Source organism: Carcharodon carcharias, chromosome 1 (assembly GCF_017639515.1).
Source record: "Carcharodon carcharias isolate sCarCar2 chromosome 1, sCarCar2.pri, whole genome shotgun sequence".
In the NCBI taxonomy this organism is placed as follows: domain Eukaryota; kingdom Metazoa; phylum Chordata; class Chondrichthyes; order Lamniformes; family Lamnidae; genus Carcharodon; species Carcharodon carcharias.
This window is the reverse complement of record NC_054467.1, coordinates 115620270-115647341: the sequence shown is the minus strand read 5'-3', so window position 1 is coordinate 115647341 and position 27072 is coordinate 115620270. Positions and strand designations below refer to the sequence as shown.

At 43.0% G+C, this 27072-nt stretch overlaps 1 protein-coding gene across 4 annotated transcripts in view; it reads right to left on the bottom strand.

Moving 5' to 3' along the window:
* LOC121284814 overlaps nucleotides 1-27072 on the bottom strand; it is a 142364-nt gene that overhangs the window by 19266 nt on the left and 96026 nt on the right. For all 4 annotated transcript variants that reach the window (XM_041200540.1, XM_041200551.1, XM_041200557.1 and 1 more), the window contains 5 exons: nucleotides 24469-24552; nucleotides 22665-22784; nucleotides 10069-10172; nucleotides 9470-9575; nucleotides 9256-9378 (listed from right to left, as the gene is read on the bottom strand). In XM_041200540.1, coding sequence (XP_041056474.1) covers nucleotides 9256-9378; nucleotides 9470-9575; nucleotides 10069-10172; nucleotides 22665-22784; nucleotides 24469-24552 — 537 coding nt within the window. The remainder of the gene's footprint in view (nucleotides 1-9255; nucleotides 9379-9469; nucleotides 9576-10068; nucleotides 10173-22664; nucleotides 22785-24468; nucleotides 24553-27072) is intronic.

Sequence of the window (27072 nt, the reverse complement as noted above, 5' to 3'; positions counted from 1 at the left end):
ACTTAAATGGTTCTCTGTACCATGGTACCATGGTCACGTCGCTCGTTCTCCCTGCTGTCCCCACTCTCGTCCACACTGTTTGCAAGAATCTCTTAATTGTTGGACAGTTGCAGGGGCCATGGCTCCTCGATCGCTACCCCCTGGGTTCCCATACCTGCTTCACCTGCAGTCATACCCTCCTGTCCCTGATCATAGACCAAATTTGAATTACCTAATTTGAGGGGTGTGACTGCCTCCTGGAGCAAAGTGTCCAGGTAACTTCCCCCTCCCTGATGCGGTGCAATGTCTGCAACTCAGACTCCAGCTCTTTTTACCTGGATCCGAAGTTCCTCGAGCTACAAACGCTTACTACAGATGTGTTCGCTCTGGATTGCCTTGGTGCCCAGCAGCTCCCAATTGCTGCAGCATGTGTATCTGAACACTAACTTTGTGTTCCTTGTATGAATATACCCAACTCCCTCTGAACACCAGCACTTAGAAGTTTCTCACCTTTTAAAAAAAGTCTGCTTTTCTACTTTTACTCCCAAAGTGAATAACCTCACACTTCCACACATTATATTCCATCTGCCAGGTTTTCATCCACACTTAATCTGTCTACATCTCTTTGCGACCTCTTTGTCTCCCCTCACTGCTTTCATTCCACCTTGCTTTGTGTCATCAGCAAACTTAGAAAAATTACTCTTGGTCTCTTCATTTAAATCATTGATATAAATTGTAAATAGTTGAGGCCCCAGAACTCATTCTTGCAGCAGTCCGCCAGCAGCTGCCAACTTCAAAATGCCCTGTTAATCCCCACTTTTAGCTTCCTGTCCATTAACTAATCCTCTTTCCATGCTAATATATTACCCCCAATTGCATATTAGCCTTTTGTCCATCTTTTGAAAATTGATACTATTGCCACTAATTCCCCTTTATCTTCCTTCCTAATTGTATCCTCAAAAAACTTATAAATTTGTCACACATTTTCCATTGTTGACTTTGATCATACTATGATTTTCTGAGTGCATTGTTAACACTTCCTTAATAAATGATTCCAGCAGTTTTCCAACAACTGGTGCCAGGATAACTGGCCTGTAGTTTTCAGTTTTCTCTCACCCTGCTTTCTTGGATAGCAGTGTTATATTTGCTAACTTCCAATCTTTACTCATAATTTAAAGCTTTAACTTTTGTGTATGTCTGTAACATTTTACCTTTCAAATGAATCACTTATAAAATGAGGTTTCAGGGATGTCAAATAATCACTTATCTGTTTGCTACCAATCGAATATCTTTTGGTAAAATCTGAATTAATCAAAAATATTTAAATTATCAATGAGGAAAAATTAACCAGCAGAAAACAATTAGATCTCATCATTATTAAAAATTATTATCCATTATTTAAAAACTTATCACCAACCAACATCCACCACAAAAGTGACCGATTAAATCATTTAATAATTTCTTCATGATGATATTGAACACAATTTTTCATTTTTTTCACTCAAGCTATAGAGGTAAGTCACATGTTAAAGAAAACTGAACAATAAAAATATCAGTTTTTAAAAATAAAATTGTGTCAAACTGGTTATTTAATGCTATTCGTGACTGAAAAAATATTTCTCCACATAGATCTGCCCTAGTGTTAGTGTGCTGGAGTTCTAATTAATTTTTGTCTTTTACCTAGGCCAGGATTTTCCCCTCGGCGATTTGGAGGCGGGGCCTGCTCGCTGAGGGGAAAATGATACAGGATGACGTTGGGAGGAATCCCCAACGTCATCGCGGTCCCTTTAAATTTTTAGAAAGGCAGGCGGACAGCGAAATCAGCCCGCCAACCTGTCAATGGCCAATTGAGGCCATTGACAGGTTAAGATAATTAAAGACCTGCCTGTCCAAGTTTAAGGCTGGTGGGCAGGCCAGGAGCCCCAAGGGCTCCAGATTATTCATGAAACTTCATCCACTGGCGGGATGAAGTTTCACGTCCGTTTTTTAAAAATGTTATAAAGTTTAAGTGTTTATTATTAACATGTCCCATCTCGTGTGACATTGGCACGAGAGGGACATGTTAATAATTTTAATATTTTTCTATTTTTACACTTTACTTACGTCTCACGAATCTCCCTGAGGCAGCACTTGATGAAGCAGCTGAAGATGGTTGGGTGGAGGACATTAACCTGAGAAGCTCCTGCAGTGATGTCCTGGGACTGAGATGATTGACCTCAAACAACCATAACCATGTTCCTCTGTGCTAAATATGACTTCAAGGTATTATGGCAAAATTTGCAGACTTGAATACTCCAAAGCTTTCCTGGTTGGCCTCCCATCTTCCACGCTCTATAAGCTACAGCTCACCAAAACTGTGCTTCTCGTGTCCTATCCCACATTAAGTCCTGCACACCTATCTCCCATATACCTGTTGGTCTGCACTGCTTCCTAGTCTCCAGATAGCTCATGTGTAAAATGATTACCTTTGATATTAAGTCTCTCCATGGCCTCACATGTCCCTGTAACCTCCGCCAGCTACACTACCTTTAGTCTCTCCATTCCTCTGGCTTCTTTAAATCCCACCTCTTTGACCAAACCTTTGGTCACCTGACTGAATATATTTTATGTGGCTCAGTGTCATATTTTGTTTTGTAATACATTATGAAGTGCCTTGAGACATTAAAGATGCTATAAGTTGTTGTTGTTGACTTCAGCCTCCCTCCCTTTGCCCCGTCATTATCCCTTTGCCCTGTCATTGTAACTTCTATGTAAATCGTACTGTCTGGAATTCTCTAACTATACCTCTCCTCCTCCCTATTCCCTTTAAGGAACTCCTTGAATCTTTGCCACTTTTTAAATCTCTTAACTTAGTGCCTGTTATCCTCATATCTCTGAAACACCATAGAATATCTTTATATGTTAATGGTGTTCTACGAATGTGAAATAAAAATCATGAGCTAATGCAATTATTTTGGATAAATTGTTTTTCATAGCACTGGCTTTTATTTGAATTGGCATCGTTAAGGAAAACACATTCTGCCCAATAAAGTCAACCTGGTTTATAATTCTAGAACTCCACAAGTGTCACTGGAGGTTCATCTTTCTCAAAGACCTTGCTGCACTGGAAGGCCCACATAATGCAATCTATTAGCCATAATATCCTTCTGATCAGGTTCTACTGATGTGGAGAGCTAGTAACCCCATGATGGCATGCACAGACTTGCATATTTATCAAGTGTTGAGCTTCAGAGTCTTAAAATCCACAAGAGGTTGGGTGGGGAGGCATCGCAGCTGAAGTGCTTAAATGGATCTGTCCACAGCCTCCACAGCTAACTAAACCAAAGTTTACAGGGTGACTGGTCAGTCCCTTTATCCTTATGACAATGTTAGATGGCTATATGTCACCCGTGCTGCATTTCAGCTGCCTGTCCAGTAAAAGAGACATAGATTTTGGCTGAACACTGGGGTCATGGTGTCCATGTGCAACTAGTATTACCCTTACAAAGGAGCCTGCTTTAAAATACACTTTCCTTAATTATGATTTTCTTTGCAGGTTCAGGCTAATGTCCCAGTCAACGACCAGGCTTACCTTCATTGATCCTAGATCCTAAATTGGGTCCCTTTGAGGGATAGAGACACAGGAACTCCAATGTACAACTTACCCCACCCCAAACCTTGCTCTCTACTGTAGTGATGGCCAAATTTGCCAGCACATTAGACAACACATTGCAAACCCACAACTACTACCACCTAGAAGTACAAGGGCAGCACACTGATGGGAAAACCATCACCTGGAGGTGCCCCTCCAAGTAACTCACCATCACCGTTCCTTCACTGTCGCTGGATCAAAATCCTGGAATTCCCTTCCTAACAGCACTGTGGGTGTATCTACACCACATGGACTGCAGCAGTTCAAGAAGGCAGCTCATCACCACCTTCTCAATGGCAACTAGGGGTGGGCAATAAAGGCTCCATGTTCAACAGGCTAATTGGAAACTCCAATACAAGCCCATGACCCAGTATATCTGGGTCCTGGCATAATTTTCACCTCTTCCGGTGGACTTCTGCCAAAATTATTATAAGATGATTTGAGTATAGGAGTAAAAATGTCTTATTACAATTTATAGACTGCACCTGGAGTATTGTGTGCAGTTTTGGTCTCCATACCTAAAGAAAAATATACTTGCCATAGAGGGAGTGTAACAAAGATTCACTAAATTATCTCTTGGGATGGCGGAATTGTCCTATGAGGAAAGATTAAATAGACTGGACCTTTATTTTCTGGAGTTTAGAAGAATGAGAGGTGATCTCATTCAAACATACAGAATTCTTACAGGGCTCGACAGTAGATGCAGGAAAGGTGTTTCCCCTGGCTGGGGGCTCTAGAACCAGGGGACACAGTCTCAGAATAAAGGGCAGGTCATTTATGACTGCGATGAGGAGGAATTTCTTCATTCAGAGGGTGGTGAATCTTTGGAATTCTCTGCCCCAGAGTGCTGCGGAGGCTAGGTCGTTGAGTATGTTCAAGACTGAGATCGATAGATTTCTACATATTCAAAATATCGAGGGATGCAGGGATAGTGTGGGAAAATTGTTTTGAAGTAGCAGATCAACCATGATCTCATTGAATGGCAGAGCAGGCTTGAAGGGCTAAATGGCCTACTCCTGCTCCTACTTCTCATGTTCTTATGGCGGAAGTGTGCTGGCAGGATCGTGGATTTTCTCACACCACATCTGTTGTAAGCTTTGCCACATCCAGACTTTAAATTCATGTCACAAGTATTACCCGAACTGTACAGTAATTCAAACATGTTATCTGTTGGTCCATCTGTTCTGTTCGCGAGTGCAGGGTTCACATGTCCAATTGTTGGCAAATACCAGGTGCAAGAGGCAAGAGAACTGATGCTACCCTTAGATTTTAAATGCACAGGAACATCACATTCATTGAGAGTACTGCTGCAAACTAAGTGAATGAAACCATTAGCATGGTGAGGTGACCAATGAGTGCCTGCAACCGAGTTCCAATCCTTGATGAAGAAGCTGGCACACTACAGGAGGGAAGAGATCCTGCCACTTATTGATCGGTGACATCAATGGAAGAAGCTACCACTGAGCTAACTGACAAATAAAGTCATGCCGCATCGGAAATGAAGAGGCACACAGCTGGGTATTTAGACAGCTTCCTTTTTTTCTTTCCATTTACCACTCTCACATTCAGCATAACAGCCTGGCAGTACATAGCAGTCCCAATCAGTTTCTGATGCTTATACTTGCTACCACTTAGTAATCCTTGTGCCTTTCCCCTTTTTCTAGGTCCATCAGGTGACTCTGGTAACAAACCAAGGAGGAGAACCCTCATGAAGGTGCAGTCAATTTTTCTTACCATTCCAAGCACCAGCACAGAAATCAGTAATCCGCATAATGTACATAAAGAGTTGGAGAGGTCAGTGTGATTCGCATGTATAAGTCAACGTGTGCAGGTGCCAAGGACAGTCCAGGAAACAGCTCACATCCTAGCTCGACCGAAGAGGTCAGAGATGCAGACTTTAAGGGCCCATCATTGAAAAGAAAGATGATTGCTCAGCACCACTCAGTGCTTTGGACTGCCTGCCAAGGAACTTTGACAACATTGCAGAATGTGGAATAGTATACTACCAACCTGTGTCAAGGTCTGGTGCATGACATCGATATTCTGCAGTCAACCAGGGAGCATGTGGTCACTTTAATGGATGCTGCAGCTGAATCTGTGACCTAGTATTAGCATCTCCCAGAAGTGCTCCTGCTCGAGCCATTCCTGCCCTTCACTCATCCACCTCTTTCCTCTAGGATAAGCTTGGAGAACTCATGGGTATCAGTTATAGATGTCCAAAAATTCTACTCTCAGATCAGTAGGAGTGATGAACCCCGGCACTTTTGCAATCCTCGGAACCAATGCCCTTCCTGGTGCATGCTGGGTCATTTTCTGCAGTCTGCAGCCAAGTTCTCTTAGGTCTAGAGTTCACCAATCATGAGCATCTCATAAATCCTTGGCTGAGGCCACAGCAGCTGGCCATCTCCCATGCTACAGCCACTGGGGGAGCAGCTTGCAAAAGTACAATAGCAAGTAGGACAACACTTAACAGGCACTAGGGGCTCACAGCACGGTGACAATTAGTGTGCAGACATTTCAGTGCAAAAGCAAGGTTATATTGCACTCTTAAATGTTTGTGCGCATAAAATGTTCCTGGCATCACTGGCAACCCTGTGATTTTAACTGGCAGAAATATCAATGTTGGTCTTTGAGCATATTAAATTCCCTGAGAACAGAAAGACTGGCAGAGATAATGGACAAGACTATTTATGGAGGAGAGCTGGCATTGGCTCAAAGGGCAGAATGGCCTCCTTCCATGTTGTAGCCATTCTATAGCAGATTCTTGCAAGAAACATCTGGCAATCATATATCAATTCCACATTACATGAATGGAAGCACTTGCAATTTATGAAGACAGTGGGCTTGTCTAAAGGGGCTCACAGAGCAATGTGTGCAGCCAATAATATCCTGGACTTGGGGAAATCCTGATAACCCCACATCATTATTGTGCCATTTTTGGATGCTCAAGGGATAAGTAACTGTGCTCTAACAAACAAGGCACCAGCCACCTGCTTAGTGCAAATATACTCCGTAGACTTACCAATGTGACCACTAATATCCCCTGCAACAGTTTAAAAAGAGCCAGAGGTGAAGAATGTCAGAGCTTCAGGCAACTTGACTGCAACAGGCAATGATGTTCTTGTTTTGGCAGGGGATTTTTAAAAAATTCATTCTATAGGATGTGACGTTGCTGGCAAGGTCAGTATTTACTGCCCATACTTAATTGCCCTCAAGAAGGTGAGGATGAGCTACCTTCTTGAACTGAAGTCCATGTGTTGTAGGTACACTGTGTTTTTGTGGAGGGAGGTCCAGGATTTTGAGGCAGCCTGATGCAAGAGTTGACAACTCTGTCACAAAGTGAACCCTTCTCATGCACTACTCTTCAGAGAACTGTGGGTACATTGCTTTGGACCTATTCACTCTATTAGGAGGGGGTAAGGATTCCTACAAGCTTGTCTAGCTAGCCTCGCTGCAAAGCCAAATGCTACAGATGCTGAAAATCTGAAATAAAAACAGAAAATGCTAGAAGTACTAAACCAGTCTGACAGCATCTGAGGAGCGAGAAACAGAATTATTGGCCCAGATCTTCCAGTCTCCAGATCATCCAAAACTGGACATAGGACCCAAGATGTACTTTGGGACCCCACAGAATCCTGACATGCTCTGTGGGAATTTCCCAGGAAGTTTGAACTTCCGATGGGCAATAGCTCTGCTCCCCAGAACCCTCCGAAAAAGTATCAGACTTCAAACAGTTCTGACATACTTACCTGGATAGTTACAAAGGAAATGTTGGACAGAAAAATCCTAGTCTAACTTCTGGGTAATGATTCAATTGACCCCCCCAATCACTCACCACTGATCCCCCCACCCCAACTCCCCACTTAACCTCCCCAACCATTCCCCTAAGACCTCCCCTGACCTGACTGGCTCCCACCACCCGACTACTACCCCCACCCAACCCAACAACCCCTCCCAACTAAACCTGACTATCCCTCACCCACCTACCCACCAGCCACCTCATCCACCCTACCCATTCACTCATTCATCCACTCACCCATTCACTAACATTCACACTGGACATTTAAACTTACCTTACTGCAGGTAGTGCCATAAATAGAGGGAGTGTCTTCTGCGCTGATTCCTGCACTGATGGAGTTGTTCTGCATTGTGTATCGGAAATCTGGCCTTTTTAAATGTATCCAGGTAAGTGGGTAGTTTTCAGTCTGATCAGCATCGGACACAGCAGTTCCGGTGCTGATCGGAGCATTTGGGCCAATGTTTCAGGCTGATGACCCAATGGGCGTTCTGATGAGGTAAGTCATCAAACCGAAATGTTCAACCTGTTTCTATCTCCACAAATGCTGTGGACCTGCTGAGTATTTGCTGGAAAAAGGTTTCAGTTGCACCAACAGAATCTGACATCTCCACTCATTCAAGAGTGTCAATTTCATGAAAATGTTTATTCCTGCAATTATGAAGGTTCCCAGGTAATGTCCTATTCACTTATCACCCCTGTGCTCACTAACCTACATTGAGTCCTGGTTCAGCACTGCCTCAATGTTAAAATTCTCATCCTTGTTTTCAAATCGCTCCATTGCCTCATCACTTCCTATCACCCTCTGAGATACCTGCTCCCCTCCAATTCTGATCTCTTGAACATCCCTGATTTTAAACAAACCATCATTCGGCTGCCAAGGTCCTGTGCTCTAGAATTCCCTCACTAAACCTCTCCGGCTCTCTTTTCCCGCTTTATGACTCTCCTTAAAAACCACTTCTTTGACCAAGCTTTTGGTCAACAGCTCTAATATCTTCTTATGCAGTTCGGTGTCAAACTTTGTTTGATAAATGTTGCTGTGAAATTCTTAAGGACATTTTACAGTATTAAGCGTGTAATATAACTGTATGTTGCAATATTCCCAAAAATACAAATAGTGTGTCATCAAACTGCAGCACTGGTCTGTATTTTAGCTCAGAGACACAATCCAAGTCAGGGAGTAGGGGCTGTTTTAACGTTGGGAAACCTGGAGGTAGGCATTTCCTGAATGTGCTACAGCTTTTGACTGCAGGAGTGAAATCCTAGAGCACGAGATTGCCACCAAGCTGGCCTGAGGGCAAGCAGATCTAGTGAGGGGAAGGGGTGGGCAGGGGGGGCAGGGAGGCTGTGTGGGAGTGGGGTGAGTGGATGTGGATGGCCTTTGGGAGGCTTCCAATGCTGGCTTGAAGTGTCTTTTGGTGGTCGGGGTGAGGTTCAATTACACCCGGATTCAGGAGAGTGGGGGGGAATCAAGACTGACAGATCACAGTGGGAGGGAGTGTTTCTGGCTAGCTTATTGGGTCTGAATGAAACACTCCTGCTCCTTCTGACTCAAGCTTTTCTGTAAAGGCACCTGCGTAATGGGTTTAGCCTGGGAAAGGCTTGGATTCACTATTAAAATAGAGGCACAGAGCTTTATTAGAATTTTAAAACGACCAGCCTGGCTTCTGTGAGCGGATTGGTCACTGCCCTTTGATTTGTCTTCCTTAAAACCAGAAGTAGGCAGGTTCAAGGTGGGTTTGGTTCCAGTCTCAGTTCTTTTGAATTTTAACCTTTGACACAAACCCAACCCATCCATTTTTTGGAATAAACAAACAAATAATCATTCAGCCAATTGACTATTACATACCTTATAAGCAGGATGTCTGCCATTATAGTATGGATTGAATATACCCATTCTGTTGATCTGCGATTTATTACTGTTCCATCGTTCCACTGCTTCTTCTGCTGTGTCTTTCAGGAAGGGCTTAACCTACAACATTGACAGATTATCAGGTACATTATTGTAGTAAGCATTACTTTCTGCAAATCATGTTTTTGCCTACATCCTCTTCCATGCCTACCGTGTTCAAAATAAGATCCTTTCTTGCTTCCTTCAGTTTTTTAAATGTTTTCATCAAGACATTTTCATGGCGTTCATTGGCAGAGGATAAAAGTAATCCCATTGATCTGAAGTAGAATTAAAATGGTGGTAAGATTTATAAATAGCAAGTTGGTTTTGAAATTAAGAATAAAGGCCAGGTAGCAGAGATTCTGGAGGCACCTATGTCAGAATCAAAGGACCTCTGCATGTTCAGGGTGAAAGGGCTGAGGTTGAAATAAAGTAGTAAAATCATTTCCTAAAGCTGGACTAAGGAGCAATTTTCCACTTTTATGCTCCTAGTGAAAAGCAGTACACAGTAGGAATGCTCATTATAATATTGGATCCTGTGCTCATTATACAGCAAATCAGACTGTCAGTCCTTGAACCTATATGGAAAATCTACTCTTCAAGGATGAATCAAGCCAAATGAGCTGGAAGATCCTTTTTTGCTCCAATGTTCTAATATATTTTGGCAGAAATAAGAGCGGAAAAAATTGGTCTCATATGTATTTACCTCAATTTGTCAATATTCCTCCAGCTAAATGAAAATTTAGAAGATAGGATTTCTCATGTACTTACTCTTTGTTTTGCAAAAGCTTTTGCCATTTTTCCACTTCACCTTTTTCACAATACTGCAAATGCTGCTTCGCTGTATCTTCCAGTAGACAAAGCAGGTCTTTAGCCTAAATTATATGGAATTCAAATGCTGTGTTTAGTTGATGTTTGTAAATTAGGTTATTAATATAGACTGGATCTCAGAACTTCCACAATACATGATGGAAACTCAACGAGTACATCTATGTGGCAGATTTTACAATGTCATGCACCCAGTGCCAATTTCCATGCAACTAGAGCACCAACCGAAATACTGAGCAGGAGAGGTGTGTGCCAGCTTTATGGTCACCTGATTTTCAGCTAATTGAAAACGGAATGGAAAATTGAACAGGCTACAAGGTTGGCACACTAAACCTTTTCACACAATGGCCCAGATCTTCTGCTTTCCAAATCATTGGAGACCAGGCATACAATCCAAGATGCGTGTCAGGACCCTGCAGAAGTACTGATGCACTGACTTCTGTGGGAATTGTCCAGGAAGTTTGAACTTCTGATGGGCAATTCCCCTGCTCCCTGGGGCCCTCCAGCTCTGAGTTGGTGTCAGAGACTTCGGACAGTTCTCTGGGATTTAACTGAATAGTTACCCAGGAAATGTCAGATTAAAACCTAAACTAAATTCTAGGTAACTACAGAACTGACAACCAATCACTCACACTGACCCCCCACCCCACCTACTCCTCCTTGGACCCCCAACTTCCTCCTTGAAAGCCTGACTGCTCAATCCGATCCAAATTAATTTGTCCACCCAACCAGAACTAGCCCTCACTACTTGACCAGCCCCTGACCCACCCGCCACCCTACCTAGTTACCTCACCTGCCCTACCCATGGCACTACCCTACCTATTCACTCATTCTTCCATTCACCCATTCATGAACATTCACACTGGACCTTAAATTTATCATATGCCAGCTAATGCTGTAAAAAGGTATCATCTTCCCTACTACATTAGAGTGCTGTGATGGAGTCCTTCAGTGGACACTGCTCTCCACATTTCTGGAGAAGCCAGGCTCAGAAAACCTGACAAGAGTTACAGAGCAGCATCTAGGCACGGAAAAGTTCAAGCGGAGCAGCAAACCAACGACTGCCACTTCTCGGAAGATCTGCACTATTATTCCAGTTCCAATGGACAGACATCTGCATTGGGTATGCTAGGTGTAAGATCTGCTCCCATAAGTGACAAATTCATGCAGTTTCTGAGGAATTAAGTCATTTAAAAGCTCTCCCTCTAGCTACTTGCATTAACAAACTCATGTACCGACATACTGTGGCATAGAGTAGTAAGATAGATATTTTATAGCTTTACGGAGTTCCCAGTCTCAGCATGATGAACATGCTAAATGCAGGGAACACAATTCTATCACTACATCATTTGTTTTCGAAACAGGGACATTAGGCTTATGCAAATTTGGAGCTTGGAACTGACACTTGCTGTAGGTTTCCACTGAAGCTAGGTGTGGAACAAAATTGGAACTCTTTAAATCTATTCAAACATTTTTACAGCTAGTTCTTGTGTTACTGCTCAATGAAATATTTCTTCCTTTCCAAGCATCACTCAGGCATTAACACAGCCAAACAGTGTTAGAAAAGACCCTGCAGTATGCAACCCACAGTGGGTTTCAACAGCAAAACCTAGTCCAAGAATACATAGCATTATCTTAAACATTAAAACACAGAAGACATTAATTCTGCCTAATCAACTGGAGCCCTATCATACCACTAAATAATATTATTAAACTCATTTAGAATGAATAAAATTGTCTTGTGGTCTTTTCCATTATTTAAATGTAGTTTATCCTCCGCTTACAACAGGGTAGGTCCAACATCAAATGGTTCACAGGCACTAGGAATATGGTTCGTTTCAATAATTAAAATTAGTATCTTTACATACGCTACTCAGTTTCTCTGCCATCTTTTCCTCTAAATTTCTTCTTTGCCTTTAAATATAAGTTGTTGTTGCGTTACACAGAGTCCCTGCTATCTTTAGAATTTTCCAGCAAGTCTGGTTGAGGACAGGAATCTCTGCTGCCTCTTCCAGGCATGATGTCAATGGATGGCCCAAGGATGGCGATTATCCACACCAGGAATTTGTACTTCCCACTTTAGTTAGGATTTGGCATAGGATTGGAGGCCAGTGTGCCAAATCAGGTGAAGTATAAATGAATCCAATGGGGATTATGTGAGGGGGGAGGGTGTGGTGGGGAAGAGGGGCACAGGATGCTAGTAGTGAAGTGTATTGTGATGAAGTGGATGAAGACTATCCAATTATATTTGTTATATTTGGAAAAAATATCTGGAAGCAACATTCAGTGAGTTTGGGGCACGGATGGGGGGGGTGTCAGTGGAATCAATGGAGGCCGAAACACCAGACAATACTGGAGATGTGCCCATGGGGATGCCTGCCAGCCCCATGCAAACTTAATGCCCTCCCAAAGTTCCTGCAAACTCCAGCATGGGGGTCAGCAGTGAAGGACACCAGTGGGTGCAGACCCAACATAAACACCAGGATAGCAACCTGTGGATTTTCAGGATTCCTATATTTACAGAGCAGTTACTAAGAAAAACTGCATTCGTGCAGGGCAAAAATGTCACAATGGAATCACTTTACAGATTGAGGCAGAACTGATTTATGTTTTCATGCAACATTCCGCAGGCAAACTTTGGAATCGCTTCCTTCAAATTTCTTCAAGCAGATTTAATCCTTAAGAAGAAGAAAGTTCTTATAGCTGCAAATTAACATTCACTATCTACTTGTAATTCAAGTTTTGACTTTGTTAAATATTAACAAAGAATTCAATTAGCTATCACTGGATTTACTGTTTTCCTAATTGATTCCTTCAACTGTGAGTTGACTATGAAACAATGGTCCTGATTTTTCTGCTCCAATCATCCTGTCTGGGGAGGGCAGGAGGAGCAGTTAAAATAAGTGCAGCAATTTACCGTGATTCCACTTCTTTCCTACCAGGTCCTGATATTAATCTCCTCTGAGCAAAACATCAAGTGAAAGGCAGCAGGGTCCTGCTTTAAGTATACAGATTGTGACCCAATGATGTTAGAGAAGCAGTGATGCTTTCCTCGCTAGAAAAATCCTGTTGGGAGCTTGAACAGTGGACAAGAGGCCAAGGCAGTTAAATTTAAGAAGATCTTTTCATGTATTTTTTTGGGCTAGGAGAAACAAACATATTCTCTAGGCCCCACAAGGGAACCTTGGGCCTCCCCCTGCTCTAGGCATCCAAACCTCCAATTCAGCTGGATTTTTCCTGCCCCCCATCATTAAGACTGGGGCCAATAAAATAATTTATTCCATTGCTGTGGTGTTTTTTGTTTCATAGTTCTATCGCACACCACATTCTCGAATTCTCCACTGTAGGTAAATTATTATACTGCTTATCCAATATCAAATTCTGGATAAGCAAAGCTTTCTTCCAATTAAATGTTGGGAAGATTGAAACCATTGTCTTCGGTTCCCTTTCCAAACTCAGTTCCCTAGCTATCAGTTCCATCCCTCTTTCTGTCATAAACTTGAGGTCATCCTAAGCTCCGCCCATGTCATAACTCACGCCAAATCCCATTTCACCTCTCATCCTTTGTGCTCGCTGGCCTGCATTGACTCCAGATCAAGCAATGACTCGATTTTAAAATTTTCATCCTTGTTTTCAAGTCCCTCCAAAAATAAGCCCCCTCCCTGGATGGAATTTAATGGAGCCCTCTGGAACAGGCTCACAGAATCATGTGGGAGGTCATGCATCTGACTCCTGGCGGCAAGAAAACCGTCATTGCGCGCATGGCAAGAAGCAGCCAACATGGGAAAAATCGCCTGCTAGTGGCTGGATGTCAATTAGGCTTGTTGAGGAGCCATTTAAATCTGATTATTACCAAGTCAACCAGGAATTAATGGCGGCTCAGGAATTAAATAATAATCGCCTCCAGAAACCTGCCCAGCAAACCTTGTCTCTTTGCCAGCAGCCTACCAGAAAGCTCAGTTGTTCACAGGTAGTCAGTGCCCAATCAAGGAACCCATCATTGGGAATGGGGGGGCCTGCTGAAATCCAACCCCATTGTTTATGCCCTTGTTTATAGCCCCTTGCCCTTCTCGCCAGTGACCACACCTCCCTGCAACCCCCTTTTCCACCTCACCTCTCCCCAGGAATCAAGAGACAATCCTTGGTGAAGGCCCCAGTGTATTACTGGAGAGCTGGCACCCACCCACCCCGGATTTGCTGGTAGCTCTCAGGGTGGGATTTCCACCCTACAGGGGACATAGTATGGCGCAGGCCCAATATTATCCAGGTAAGTACCTGATTACCTGGTAATTAGAGTCAGAGTCATTTATAGCACAGAAAGAGGTCATTCAGCCCATTAAGTTTATAGCTGCCCACACAGCAATCCAATCATTCCCATTCCCCAACTCAATCCCCTACTCAATCCCATGGCCTCGCATGTTTATTTTGGGTCGTGCCTCCTGGAGAAAAGCGATGTAGGTTTGCCATTTACTCTCCATCAGATGGGTGGGAACCCCATTGTCAACCCCTAAATCCCACCCTCTACCTCTGTAATCTCCTCCAACCCTTTAACCCTCTGAGATATTTGCTCTCCTCTAATTCTGGTCCCTTGAGCAACCCCGATTTTAATTGCTCGAACATTGGTCGCCATGCCTTCAGCTGCCAAGGTTCTGAGCTCTGGAATTCTCTCCTTAAACCTCTCCATTTTTTAAAATGCTCCCTAAAACCTAGCTCTTTGAACAAACTATTATCCCCTTATGTGGTTTGGTGTCTAATTTTGCTTTATAATGCTCTGTGAAAGTTTTTAACTGCATTGTCAAGGTAGTTTACTTTCCAACAAGAGGCTATACTGACTTAGATCTAACATTTCTGTGTAGCATTAAGCCTTTTATTTCATTCACACAATGCGGACATCATTGGCAAGGCCAGCATTTATTGCTTATCCCTAATTGCCTTTGAAAAGGTCGTTGAGAGTCACCTTAACAATAAGTGGCCTGCTCAGCCATGTTGGAGGGAAATTAAGAATCAATGATCACAAAATTTGGCAATGTAGTGCCCATATTTTTGGTGTTACGGTTGTCATTTTGGCTGCAAAATGGCATTGAAGCTGCATGTGCACACTTCTAGCATGTACCGTACCGGACACTATTTTGGTGAGGGTGTAAGTGCAGATGTTGGTGTGTGCTAGAAGTATGCAGAATAAGCAGATTATGATGTCTGTCACCAAGTAATGCTGATTTCTCTCCAGCAGTGCCATTTTCGATCTCAATGCACGGAATGCATTCAACAGCAGGACAGACCCTCCACCAGTGCTCTTTAAAAGGACCATCAACTTTTTAAAAATTCTTTTATGGGATGTGGGCACGTTGGCTAGACCAGCGTTTATTGCCTATCCCTAACTGCCCTTGAGAAGGTGGTGGTGAGCTGCCTTTTTGAACTGCTGCAGTCCATGTGGTGTAGGGACACACACAGTGCTGTTAGGAAGGGAGTTCCAGGATTTTGACCCAGCGACAGTGAAGGAACAATGGTATAGTTCAAACTACTTTCAGATTAATTGCTGATTGATTTCTACTGGCTGCTGTTGAGATTAAAGAAGTGCTGTGAGTTTTCTGTTTAAAGTAGGAGTCAGCAGGAATTGGGGAAGGTTTTGGTTCTTGCTTCAAGGGCTCACTTCTCTTAGTCATGGGTGCTGCAGTGCCATCCAAGGAGATTGAGCAGAGGCAAAACACAGACGAGGACAAGCTGCTTGAAAAGGGAGGGGGGAGAGAAAGGCTTTCAGCAGGTGGCCTTATCCACCCAGGATCTTCAGAGAACTCTGAATTCTCTTACCTCAAATTCACAAAAGGAACATGAGATGTCTCTGTTTTAATAGGGAGAATCTTCCACTTCTTGCAGGCAGAACTGCAGCCTCAGAACAGGGCAAAGACATCACTGTCAATGGATGTGAAAGTAATTGTCGATATAAGCCTCTACATTGGAATCCTTCCATGCTGGAGCAGAAGACATTTTTAACATCATCCATTTGCTCTCCACTGTTGTATAAGGGGGGTGGACTGGCATCCATATGCCAGGAGAGGAGAGTACATTGGTGTTGTCACTGACCAGAGAGAAGCAGGTGGACAGTGCAATTGGCTTCATCAGGACAATGGGTTTTCCCATGTGCAGGATGTCATTGATTGCACTCATGCAACTTTTTGGACACCACATCCAAAAACAGAGATATACTGCAAGTGCAAAGTGTTCCTCTCCCTGAATGCACAGCTTGAATGTGACCACCCTCAGCACATCTCGCAGGCGAGTGCCCACTATCCTGACATGTTGTCTTTGTTCTGTGCTAATCTGCTATACCATCAGTATTTATGTCACTGGCTGGGATTTTCTGGCCCTTGCTTGCAGCAGGACCTATCACTGGCAGAAATGGAAAATTTGGAGAGCCCAGCCAGAAGTCCATTGACTTTTGACAGCACCTGAAAACTCCCAGTTGCAGAAGGGCTGGTAAATCCTGGTCACTATGTCAAACCAGTGGCTGGCTAGTGGGTGACAAGGAATATCCACTGATCATCTGGCTCCAGTGTGCAACTGAAGCACATGTGGGCAACATGCATATCATTAGAGCCATTCTACCATACAACGCCATCAAGCACACCACTGGGGCACTTAAGCAATGCTTTTGCTGCTGGGCTGCTCTGGAGGAACACTGAAATACTTGCCAAAGTGCATGTCATGTTTCATCGTGATCTGGTGCATTCTGCACAATCTCATTACCATGAGGACACTGCCCTCACCATCAGGTATACAGCAAGGAGAAGCAGGAGAAAGGGAAGGGGAAACCAACACTTCCCCTTCTTGGCCAGGATGTCTGTGACTGCCTCATCTAACCATGGTGCCAATGAACACAACCCCAAGGCCCTATTCAATAACAGTCCTTACAGACCTTACCTTCCCTCCGATACTGACTATCATTGCGTCCTCTTGAAATAAAATCCACCACAAAACAAAGATTCCAAACTAACTTCATCAAACAAATCATCCGATATTCCATACAAAAGTCAACTAATCACCCTTGTGCATTCCCTTAATGCCTTTGCCTGTCCTAGTGCTCCTACGAAGTACTATCCCAGGAGCTGTAGCATCACTCCCTTTAGTGGGGGAGGCTGCAAGTGGCCTTGCAAGATCTCAAGAAACCATAGAAGAGCCAGCTTCAGGGACAAGCCCAGCACACGTGGTAGCAGTCTGGGCTGGCTACTGACAATCAAGGGCAGTAGTGGAGCCAAGGGCAGGGTGGGAGGATGAACACAGATTGTGGACATCAGGTTCATGTCCCACAAAGCCACTGCCACTCTCCTAGTGCAGCATCTCAGTAATCTTTGTAATCTGCTGGAGCACAGATTGCAGTGAGACCCTGCAAACCTTTTGAGCACTGGCATCCACAACTATGATGATAGCAATCTGCCTGACAACAAGCTGAGATGCCATGACTTCAGACAGAACCTCTCCTGGAGTTCTCGGATATTAGATGGCTTCTGCTTGTGCTGCAATGGAAGCTGAAACAGTGACTATTGTCACTGCATCATGGTTGAGTCTGCCCATGTCCTCATGGAGATGGCCGCCATTTCCCCCTGGAAAGGATGGGCTCAAGCCCTGTGCAAAGCCTTGTGCCAAGTTGGTGCTAGACTCGTCTGTGCACTTTGACAGTGACAGTGGGCACTCTAACAGGGCTGCCAATGCACCAAGCATTTCTGTGTGCCTGTCCAGCAGCCTTTTTCTGTATGCCACTCCTTTGAAGACCTTATCAGAGTTTTCTGCAGCAGAGTTCATTTGTAACCATGCCCTCCACAGAGCTAGTTCCCACACTACCCTTTTCCCCTGTCCATGCAGCCCATTCATACCCAGTGAGTTACCAAGTTCAGATACTGCCTCTACACTACCCTCTAAGTATGCAAAGTGCCAGTTTTTGAGCTGGTGGCTCCAAGTGCGAGATTGAGTGACAGTGTTTCATCATCAGTCTCTTCTTCTTGCCCTTCACACTCTTGCACCACTGCCTTGCCAGGTTGCATTTCTTAGGTATTTGAAAGGAGAAAGACACAAGGGTGGGGTTACAGGGAGGGAAGGAAGGCCAAAGCTGGTGATGCTTGCTTACACTGCATGCAGCTCGTGATTCAGCAATGATTACGAGCACGGGTGGAGTTGGGAAATGGGATGTGAGGAGGAGGAGGATTAGATAAGAGCCCCTTCAATTCTTTTATCCACACCACCAGTCATGGACTCAGTTATGGCTCCTCCAATGATGGAGAGCACTGTCTCCTTCAACAGAATGGGGATATGCAGCCATGTCTGTCCCCACTTGTTAGATGCTAATGTCTTTGGTTATGCACCAACTTGTCCTAAAAGAGAAAAGGAAGTGTGTTAGTGAGTCGTGCAATATAGTTGGGTAACATAGCATGACAGACTGAGCAAGGTGTGAAATGTCGTTGGGAGACTTGCAGTCGTGCTAAGTAGTAAGGGAGAGGTGAGGCTATGAACATGAGGTATGAACCCTGATTGATGGGGATTATTGGTTGATGAGATGGGCATGCAGTGCATTGAGCAGTGTGTGAATTCAGTAGTGATTAGCAGAATATAGCTTTTGAAGATGTATTCACTGACCTTGACCACCTGTGTGAGTTCATTGATCTTCTTTCAGCACAGCTTCCAGGTCTTCAGGGCTACACTGTTTGCATTGACCGCCACAACTATCTGTCCCACTTTTTTTCAGAGTTTATCTGGAGGGATCCCTGGTCCACTATGTATAGAGGGACATCTCACTTCATGTCCTTCTGAAAGAAGGCATCCAGTACTACATCAAAGAGGTTTGGAGTCCAATCTCTGCTATGTTGTGTCATTTCTGTGTCTTTCCCAGATCCTACTGCAATGAATTCCAGCACCTGCTTAAATCAAAATATACTTCTCCTTTAAGAAGTGCAGCCTTGCTTCAATTAGTGCAGGCTAGCTGGAACTCATGCTAATCTCTCAAGAATTTGTGCCCCGTACTCTGCCATGTAGCCACTCAGTGCACTTATTGTTGGCTGCATAATATAACCATTATAATAAGGCAGTGAGTTTATCCCAAGTTGTGATCCCTGAGCTTATTTTCAGGCCTTATCCAAGTTCTACCCGCCTCAACTCCAGTTATGGATTTAGTCTAAGGCCAGACCAGATAAGGATGGCACATTTTCTTCCCAAGGGACATTGTCATAAAATCCCATTGCATCCTTACCACACAGAAGGGTAGTGTGCAAGTACAAGTAAATTAGGAAATCTAATAGAATGCTATTGTTTACTGTAAGGGGAATTGAATACAAAAGGGAGGTTATGCTTCAGTTGTGCAGGACACTGGTGAGACCACATTTGGAGTACTGTGTACAATATTGCTCTCCTTATTTAAGGAAGGATGTAAATGCATTGGGGCAGAATGTTATGCTTGGCATGCAGGCACGCACCAGACACACCCAAACATAAAATGACATGCGATGACATCAGGCAAGCATTCCGATGTCATTGCTCAGTCTCGCGATATTTCGTTCAGTTCTGGAGTTGGCTGCGCACCCGCCAACAATTAAAAGACCTATTAAGGCCATTAAAAATCTAACTAAATTCAAATTTATGCTGCCTGTCCCAACTAACAGTTGCGGGCAGATGAAAAGGCCAAGCGGCCTTTACATTTTTTAGGAAACCTCATCAATGGGCAGGATGAGGTTTCTTAAAGCAAATAAAATAAAAACTTTATTTTTTAATTAAAAACATGCCCCAGCTCATGTGACAGAGTCACATGAGGGGACATGTTTTATTTTCTTTATTTTTTTTAAACAACAACTCATCTCCCTGAGGCAGCTCCATGCCTCAGGGAGATTGAAGTGCTCTTTCTTGCGCATCTGCGAACTGTGTGCTCGGCCCACTGTCCCTTCTTCTCCCCCCCTGCCCCCCCCCCCCACCCACCCCTGCCTGCACAGGCAGTGCTCAGCAGTGCTGCTCACTGCACGGGCCTTAATTGGCCTGCCCGCTGTAAAATCATGGTACAGAGCCGATAGCGTGCGGCGGTTGGCTTCCCGACCTCCCCCGTCCACCCTCACCAAGGGCAAAATCCTGCCCTTGGAAGCAGTTCAGAGAAGGTTTACTAAACTAATACCAGGAATGGGTGGGTTGTCTTATGAGGAAAGATTGGACAGGCCAGGTTTGTATCCACTGGAGTTTAGATGAGTAAGAGGTGACTTGACTGAAACCGATAAGATCCTGAGAAGCCTTGACAGGGTGAATGTGGGGAGGTTGTTTCTTCTTGTGGGAGAATCTAGAACTAGGGGTCACAGTTTAAAAGTATGGGTTTGCCCATTTAAGGCAGATGAGGTGATTATTATTTGAGGATAGAGAGTCTTTGGAACTCCCTCAAAAGGCAGCAGAAGCAGAGTCTTTGAATGTTTTCAAGGCAGAGGTAGATATATTCTTGATAACCTTTAAGCCCCTTGTTTATCAGGGATAGGCGGGAGGTTACAGTCAGATCAGCCATGATCTTATTGAATGGCGGAGCAGGCTTGAAGAGCTAAGTGGGATACTCCTGCTCCTAGTTCGTATGTATATTTGTATGAAAAATATTAGTATCAATAATTGTGGCCATGTACTTGCACACTACCCTTCTGTGATTCATGCATTTGGACACCCAGGTCCTTCTCAAACTGGCTCTGCAATGTCTCACCATTCAGATATTAAGCTTCTTTTTCACTCTTCCTGCCAAAATGAAGAATTTCACATTTGTTTACATTCTACTCCATTTGCCAGATCTTTGCTCACTCACTTGACCTACCTATTTCACCTTTTAGCCTTCTTATGTTCTCGTCACAACTTACTTTCTCACCTATCTTGGTATCATTAGCAAATTTAGCAACCATACCTTCTGTCCCTTCATCCAAGTCATTTATATAAATTGTAGAAAGTTGAGGCTCCAGCACCGATTCCTGTGGCACACTGCTCATTACATCCTACCAACCAGAAAAAGGTTCATTTATGGCCACTCTGTTTCCTGTTAGCCAGCCAATCCTCCGAAATTAAATTTCCCAGCTGCCCTGAATTCACATCTTGTTGACACATTAATCTAGATTACTAGTCCAGTAACAAACACTGTACCCATCAATGTTTATGTGATACAAGATCTAGCACTATATTCGCTGCATAACAAAGCCAAAAGGAACTGAAAGTTGCTTTGTCAAACTGGCGATTGTCTACCAGCACAGAGATTCAGATTTCAAATAACCTGGAGAACCCCATATCTTGGTCATTTATATTTAAATAAACAATCAGCTGGGTTTCAACATCCCAAGCTCTGAGTACGCCATCCACTACCCAGCTCAAGCTCACCATGCCTGTCTTTCCTTAAGAATCAAGCCCTGAGTCTATAAAGACAGCTAGTGATAATGGGCAAAAAAGAGCAATAATATGTTTGAAATTGAGCCCTTACATAAAACAAGCCTCAGAGGCTTGCATCCTAGGTGGGCTTCTTTATTTTATTGCAGAGTATTAATTTGTATTTAAAGACTATATAAATAGGAAAAAAATGTTACTAAACCCTCCCACAATGCTCGAATGAGGCAGTGCCAAGGAAAATCAATTAAATCACATCAGTCATTGCAAGTTATTATTTTTACATGGGTGCAAAACAAAGGAAAATTGGCTTTGTAAATTTTATAAATGACCACTGGCTCAGTCTGATAACTGTCATCTTGTGCTATTTTCAAGCTAGCCTCAGTGTTAATCATTTACAGCTCAACCTCCTTTTTAGTGTATTTCTTTAATATAATTCTACTATATGTGAAGCTTGATCAAATGAGGAAGAGTTAGATCAGCCAATGCAGTCATTAGCATTTTTGAGCATAGAGTATGTTTAATATGAAAGCTAAACTGACTGCCCACGCATTTCCATTTCAGTCCTCTAGATATATTCTACAGAGGTGCCTGGACTTGGGACCAGTACAAGTCACTTTGATACCACTCGCATTTCTGGCATTAGTTAAGGTACATGGAAATTAACCTACCATTGCTGAAAAAACTCAGCTGGTCTAGCAGCATCTGTGAGAGAAGGTCAGAATTGACATTTCAAGTCTGTATGACTCTTCTTCCATAGACTCTTTTTATTAGACTCTATATTAAACTCCATATTAGACTCTTCTCGGAAGAAGATTCATACGGACTCGAAACATTAATTCTGTCTTTCTCTCCACAGATGCTGTTCGACCTGCTGAGTTTTTCCAACATTTTCTGTTTTTGTTTCAGATTTTCAGCATCCGCAGTATTTTGCCTTTAGCTTGAACCTACAACTGCTAATTTGAAATACATTTAATGCTCTGTCCAATTGCTATTGACAATGTTTAATTTCAAAACTTGTCAATAAATACTAAAAGATTGATTTTGAAGGCTTTTTAAAGTCGAATCAAAATCGTAAAAGACTACACACAGTATCTGAAATGCATTTTTGTATTTAGAGAAAAATTATGAATTAATATTTCAAACAGGATTATGTCAGGTGATAGACTCACTTCTTCCACTGAAGATTTTGCACAGTTAAATGCAAAATGGTCAATTTCCTCTAGAAAGCTTTGCATCCCAGTGAGTTTTAGTAAAGTCTCATTTTCCCTCACCACCTCAGTTGGATCTCCCTTGAAAAGAAAAGAGAAACAAGAACACATCAAATATTAGATGGTTAACCATGACCGTCTGTGTTACTTAATTGTATTCACCTCCATATATAGGCTGCATATTATGAGAAACAGCACTGCAACCTTTAAAAGCACGGTGGCATTGAAGGGAACGTCATGTACTCCAAATCCATTAATGTATACATAGGTTTTATCTATAAATGTGTCCATTGAATTTTGAAGGGTGATAACAGGGCAGATGAAGTTGCTGAGAAAGAGATATTTTTTGTCCAAGCTTTTCATCTTGCACTCATCAGGGCAATTCGCAAGAATACTAATGTCAAGGGAAACAACATATTTATATTGTATCAGAAGAGAGTGCTGATTGGTAGAGGCGTTACCATGGAGAGTGCACTAATTAATGGTGACTGATAGTTAGCTTCCAAACATTGTTTGCAATTTAAACCAGGCAGCTTGACTCTGATTGATCAAGACATTGCCCTGGGGAATGAACCAGGACAAGGCTGTCACTTATTTTGTTCAGCTGAAACAGGCGCAATGTGGGTACATGTTCTTTCTGTTTGCAAATTAATATTGTGTATTAATATATGTAGCATCCAGTACACGCAAATGCACCATACTGTGAACCTGAATGACAATCTTAAATTGGTTGTCAGCGTAATTCTTAGCAAACTGAGGATTATTTGGCAAGTGTTGTCCAATCTCAGAATCACATCTAATGTTGGACACTGTTTTAAGTTTTGCAAGCACAGGCTGGTTGGGTATGGTCTGTACCTTGCCTGTTGCGAACAGCAGCTGGGACTTGCAGTTTAATATGGTCCACCAGTCCTTGGGATGTATGGCCTACATACCTTGCAAGACACTGGCACTGAAATTTATATACCACATTACTCATTTCTGTGATAGGCAGGATGTCTTTTTGGCTTGATGGCAACATCCTGTCTGGCGAATGCCACTCGTGTTGCTACTGCACAGTAACAGCATGATACAGCTAGCTTCACCTTTTGCTCAAATTTTTATAGTTAGAATGCTAAGGGTATAGAGGTTAACTTGGATTGTTACTTTAAATAAAACTGGGGAGTAGAAGAAGGGAACATAGGTTTAAACTAGAGAAAGATACCTTTAAAATGGATATAATTAAATTCTTCTTCACACAAAACATGATTGATGTGTACAATAAACTTCCAGACAGAGTAGTGGAGGCAAAAATCCTAGAATCATTTAAGAAACAACAGGATGCCAGAATGGGGACTGCTGAGGGGCATTAGGATCCTTCTGGATGGAGAAACCAAGATGAGCAAATACTCTTGCTTAACCATTATTCTCTTGAAAGTCTGTCAACCTTTTAGTCAAGGCCAAATTAGGATCCAGAAGTCCTGATAAATCAAGGCATACATATTTGTAAAGCATCAGCCAAGGTTATATAAGCTGAATTTAAGGAAAAAAAATATTCTGACTTTCACTGAATTTGCTTAGAATTTCACCAAATTAGTATTTCACACAACTTTCCCTTAAGAGATAAGTAAATAGATTAAGGCTCAAATAGGATTAAATTCACAGTTCTGGGCAAGGACAGTGTTTGACCATTGTTTTATGCTCTAACATTATATCAAGCCTTTTATAATTAATATGCATTTGTATTTAGAATTAGAATTATGTATCCTGAACAATAAAGAAAACTTACAGCCTTCATGAGAATAGATGCATAAGAAACTGGGTATAAAGTTGGTGTGCTCAAATTTCTTTTAAATTCATCAGCTAATTCTTTCTGAGGAGGGAAAAAGAGAGAAATAAAATGATATGCTGCATGACACAATGTTAAGGTGAAAAATGAACGTGGTTACAATTCAAAACTATGGGCAGAGTTTTGCCCTTGGCGTGCGGGCTCGGTGGAAGCAGTTGGGAAACCGACTGCACCCGCAATCAGCACCGCACGTGCCTGAGAGAACGCTTGAATCTCCCTGAGGCATGGAGCTGCCTCAGGGAGAAGAAGCGCTGTTTAAAAAAAAAATAAAGAAAATAAAAATGTCATATATTAATGCAAGGAATCTAACCAATAAGGCAGGTGAGTTGAGGGCACAAACTAACACACGGAAGTGTGATGTCATTGCTGTCACAGAGATATGTTTGAGAGAGGAGCAGGATTGGCAGCTCAATATTCCAGGATATAAGGTCTTCAGGTGAGACAGGGAAGGGAGTACAAGAGGAGAGGGTATTGCAATATTGATCAAGGAATCAATAACAGCAGTAAAGAGGGATGACATCTGACAAGGTTCCTCAAATGAAGCCATATGGGTAGAACAGAAAAACAAAAAAAGAGCAATCACATTGCTGGGGGTGTACTATGGGCCCCCAAACAGTCGGAGAGAAATAGAAGAGCAGATATGTAGGCAAATTTCAGAGAAGTATAAAAATAATAGGGTATAATAATAGGGGGTACAACTTCCCCAACATTAACTGGGTTAGTCATAATGTGATAGGTTTAGATGGAGCGGGATTCTTAAAATGCATCCAGGAGAGCTTTTCAAGCCGGTACGTAGAAGGCCTACAAGAGAGGGGACGGTCCTGGACTTAATTTTAGGGGATGAAGTCAGGCAAGTGGTAGAGGTATCAGCAGGGGAGCATTTTGCAAAAAGTGATCATAACTCCGTTAGATTCAAGGTTGTTATGGAAAAAGACAAGGATGGGCCAGAAATCAGAGTTTTAAATTGGGGGAAGGCCGATTTTAATAAGATCAGATATGATTTGGCCAGAATGGACTGGGAGCAGCTTCTTTTAGGTAAATCTGCTGCAGAGCAGTGGGATTCATTCAAGAAGGAAATAGGGAGAGTATAGGGCCAACATATTCCAGTAAAGACAAAGGGTGGGACCAACAAATCCAGGGAACCCTGGATGTCGAGGGATATACAGGATTGGATAAAGAGAAAAAGGGAGGCTTCTGGCAGATACCAAGGGCTCAAAGCAGCGGAAGCCCTGGAGGAGTATAGCATGTGTAGGGGGGATCTTAAAAAGGAAATTAGGAGAACAAAAAGGGGGCATGAAAAAACGTTGGCAGGTAAAATAAAGGAAAATCCAAAGTTATTTTTCAAGTACATTAAGAGTAAGAGGATAACTAGAGAAAGAGTTGGACCCATTAAGGACCATTGTGGCAATTTGTGTGTGGAGCCGGATGACGTAGGTAGGGTTCTAAATGAATACTTTGCATCAGTGTTCACAAGTGAGAGGGACGATGTGGGTATGGAAATCAGGCAGAAGGATTGTGATATAATTAAAGAAATTAGCATAGAAAGGGAGGAGGTTCTAAGCGATCTAGCAGGCTTAAAAGTAGATAAATCTCCAGGACCGGATGAAATGTATCCCAGGCTGTTGACTGAGGCAAGGGAGGAGATAGCAGGGGTGCTGGCAATAATTTTCAATACCTCTCTGGCCACAGGAGAAGTGCCAGAGGACTGGAGGACAGCCAATGTGGTATCATTGTTCAAGAAGGGAGGAAGGGATAAACCAGGGAACTACAGGCCAGTCAGTCTAACCTCAGTGGTGGGGAAACTATTGGAAGCAATTCTGAGGGACAGAATTAATCTACACTTGGAGAGGCAGGAATTAATCAAGGACAGTCAGCATGGTTTTGTTAAGGGAAGGTCATGTCTGACCAATTTGATTGAATTTTTCGAAGAGGTGACCAGATGTGTAGATGAGGGGCAATGCATTTGATGTAGTCTACCTGGATTTCAACAAGGCTTTAAAAAAGGACCCGCATGGGAGACTGATAACGAAGGTTTGAGCACGTGGGATCCAAGGCAATTTGGCAAATTGGATCCAGAATTGGCTGAGTGGCAGGAAGCAGAGGCTGATAGCCGAGGGGTGTTTTTGTGACTTGATGCCTGTGTCCAGTGGGGTTCCACAGGGATCATTGTTGGGTCCCTTGCTGTTTGTGGTATATATAAATGATTTAGACTTGAATGTAGGAGGCTTGATCAATCAGTTCGCGGATGACACGAAAATTGGTGAGGTGGTAAATAGTGAGGAGGATAGCCTTAGATTACAGGAGGATGTAGACAGGCTGGTCAGATGGACTGATCAGTGGCAAATAGAATTTAATCTGGATAAGTGTGAGGTGATGCACTGGGGCAGGACAAACAAGGCACGGGAATATATGATGAATGGTAGGACCCTGGGAAGTACCGAGGATCAGAGGAACCTTGGTGTGCATGTCCACTGGTCCCTTAAGGTAGCGGGATAGGTAGATAAGATGGTTGAGAAGACATATGGGATACTTGCCTTGATTAGC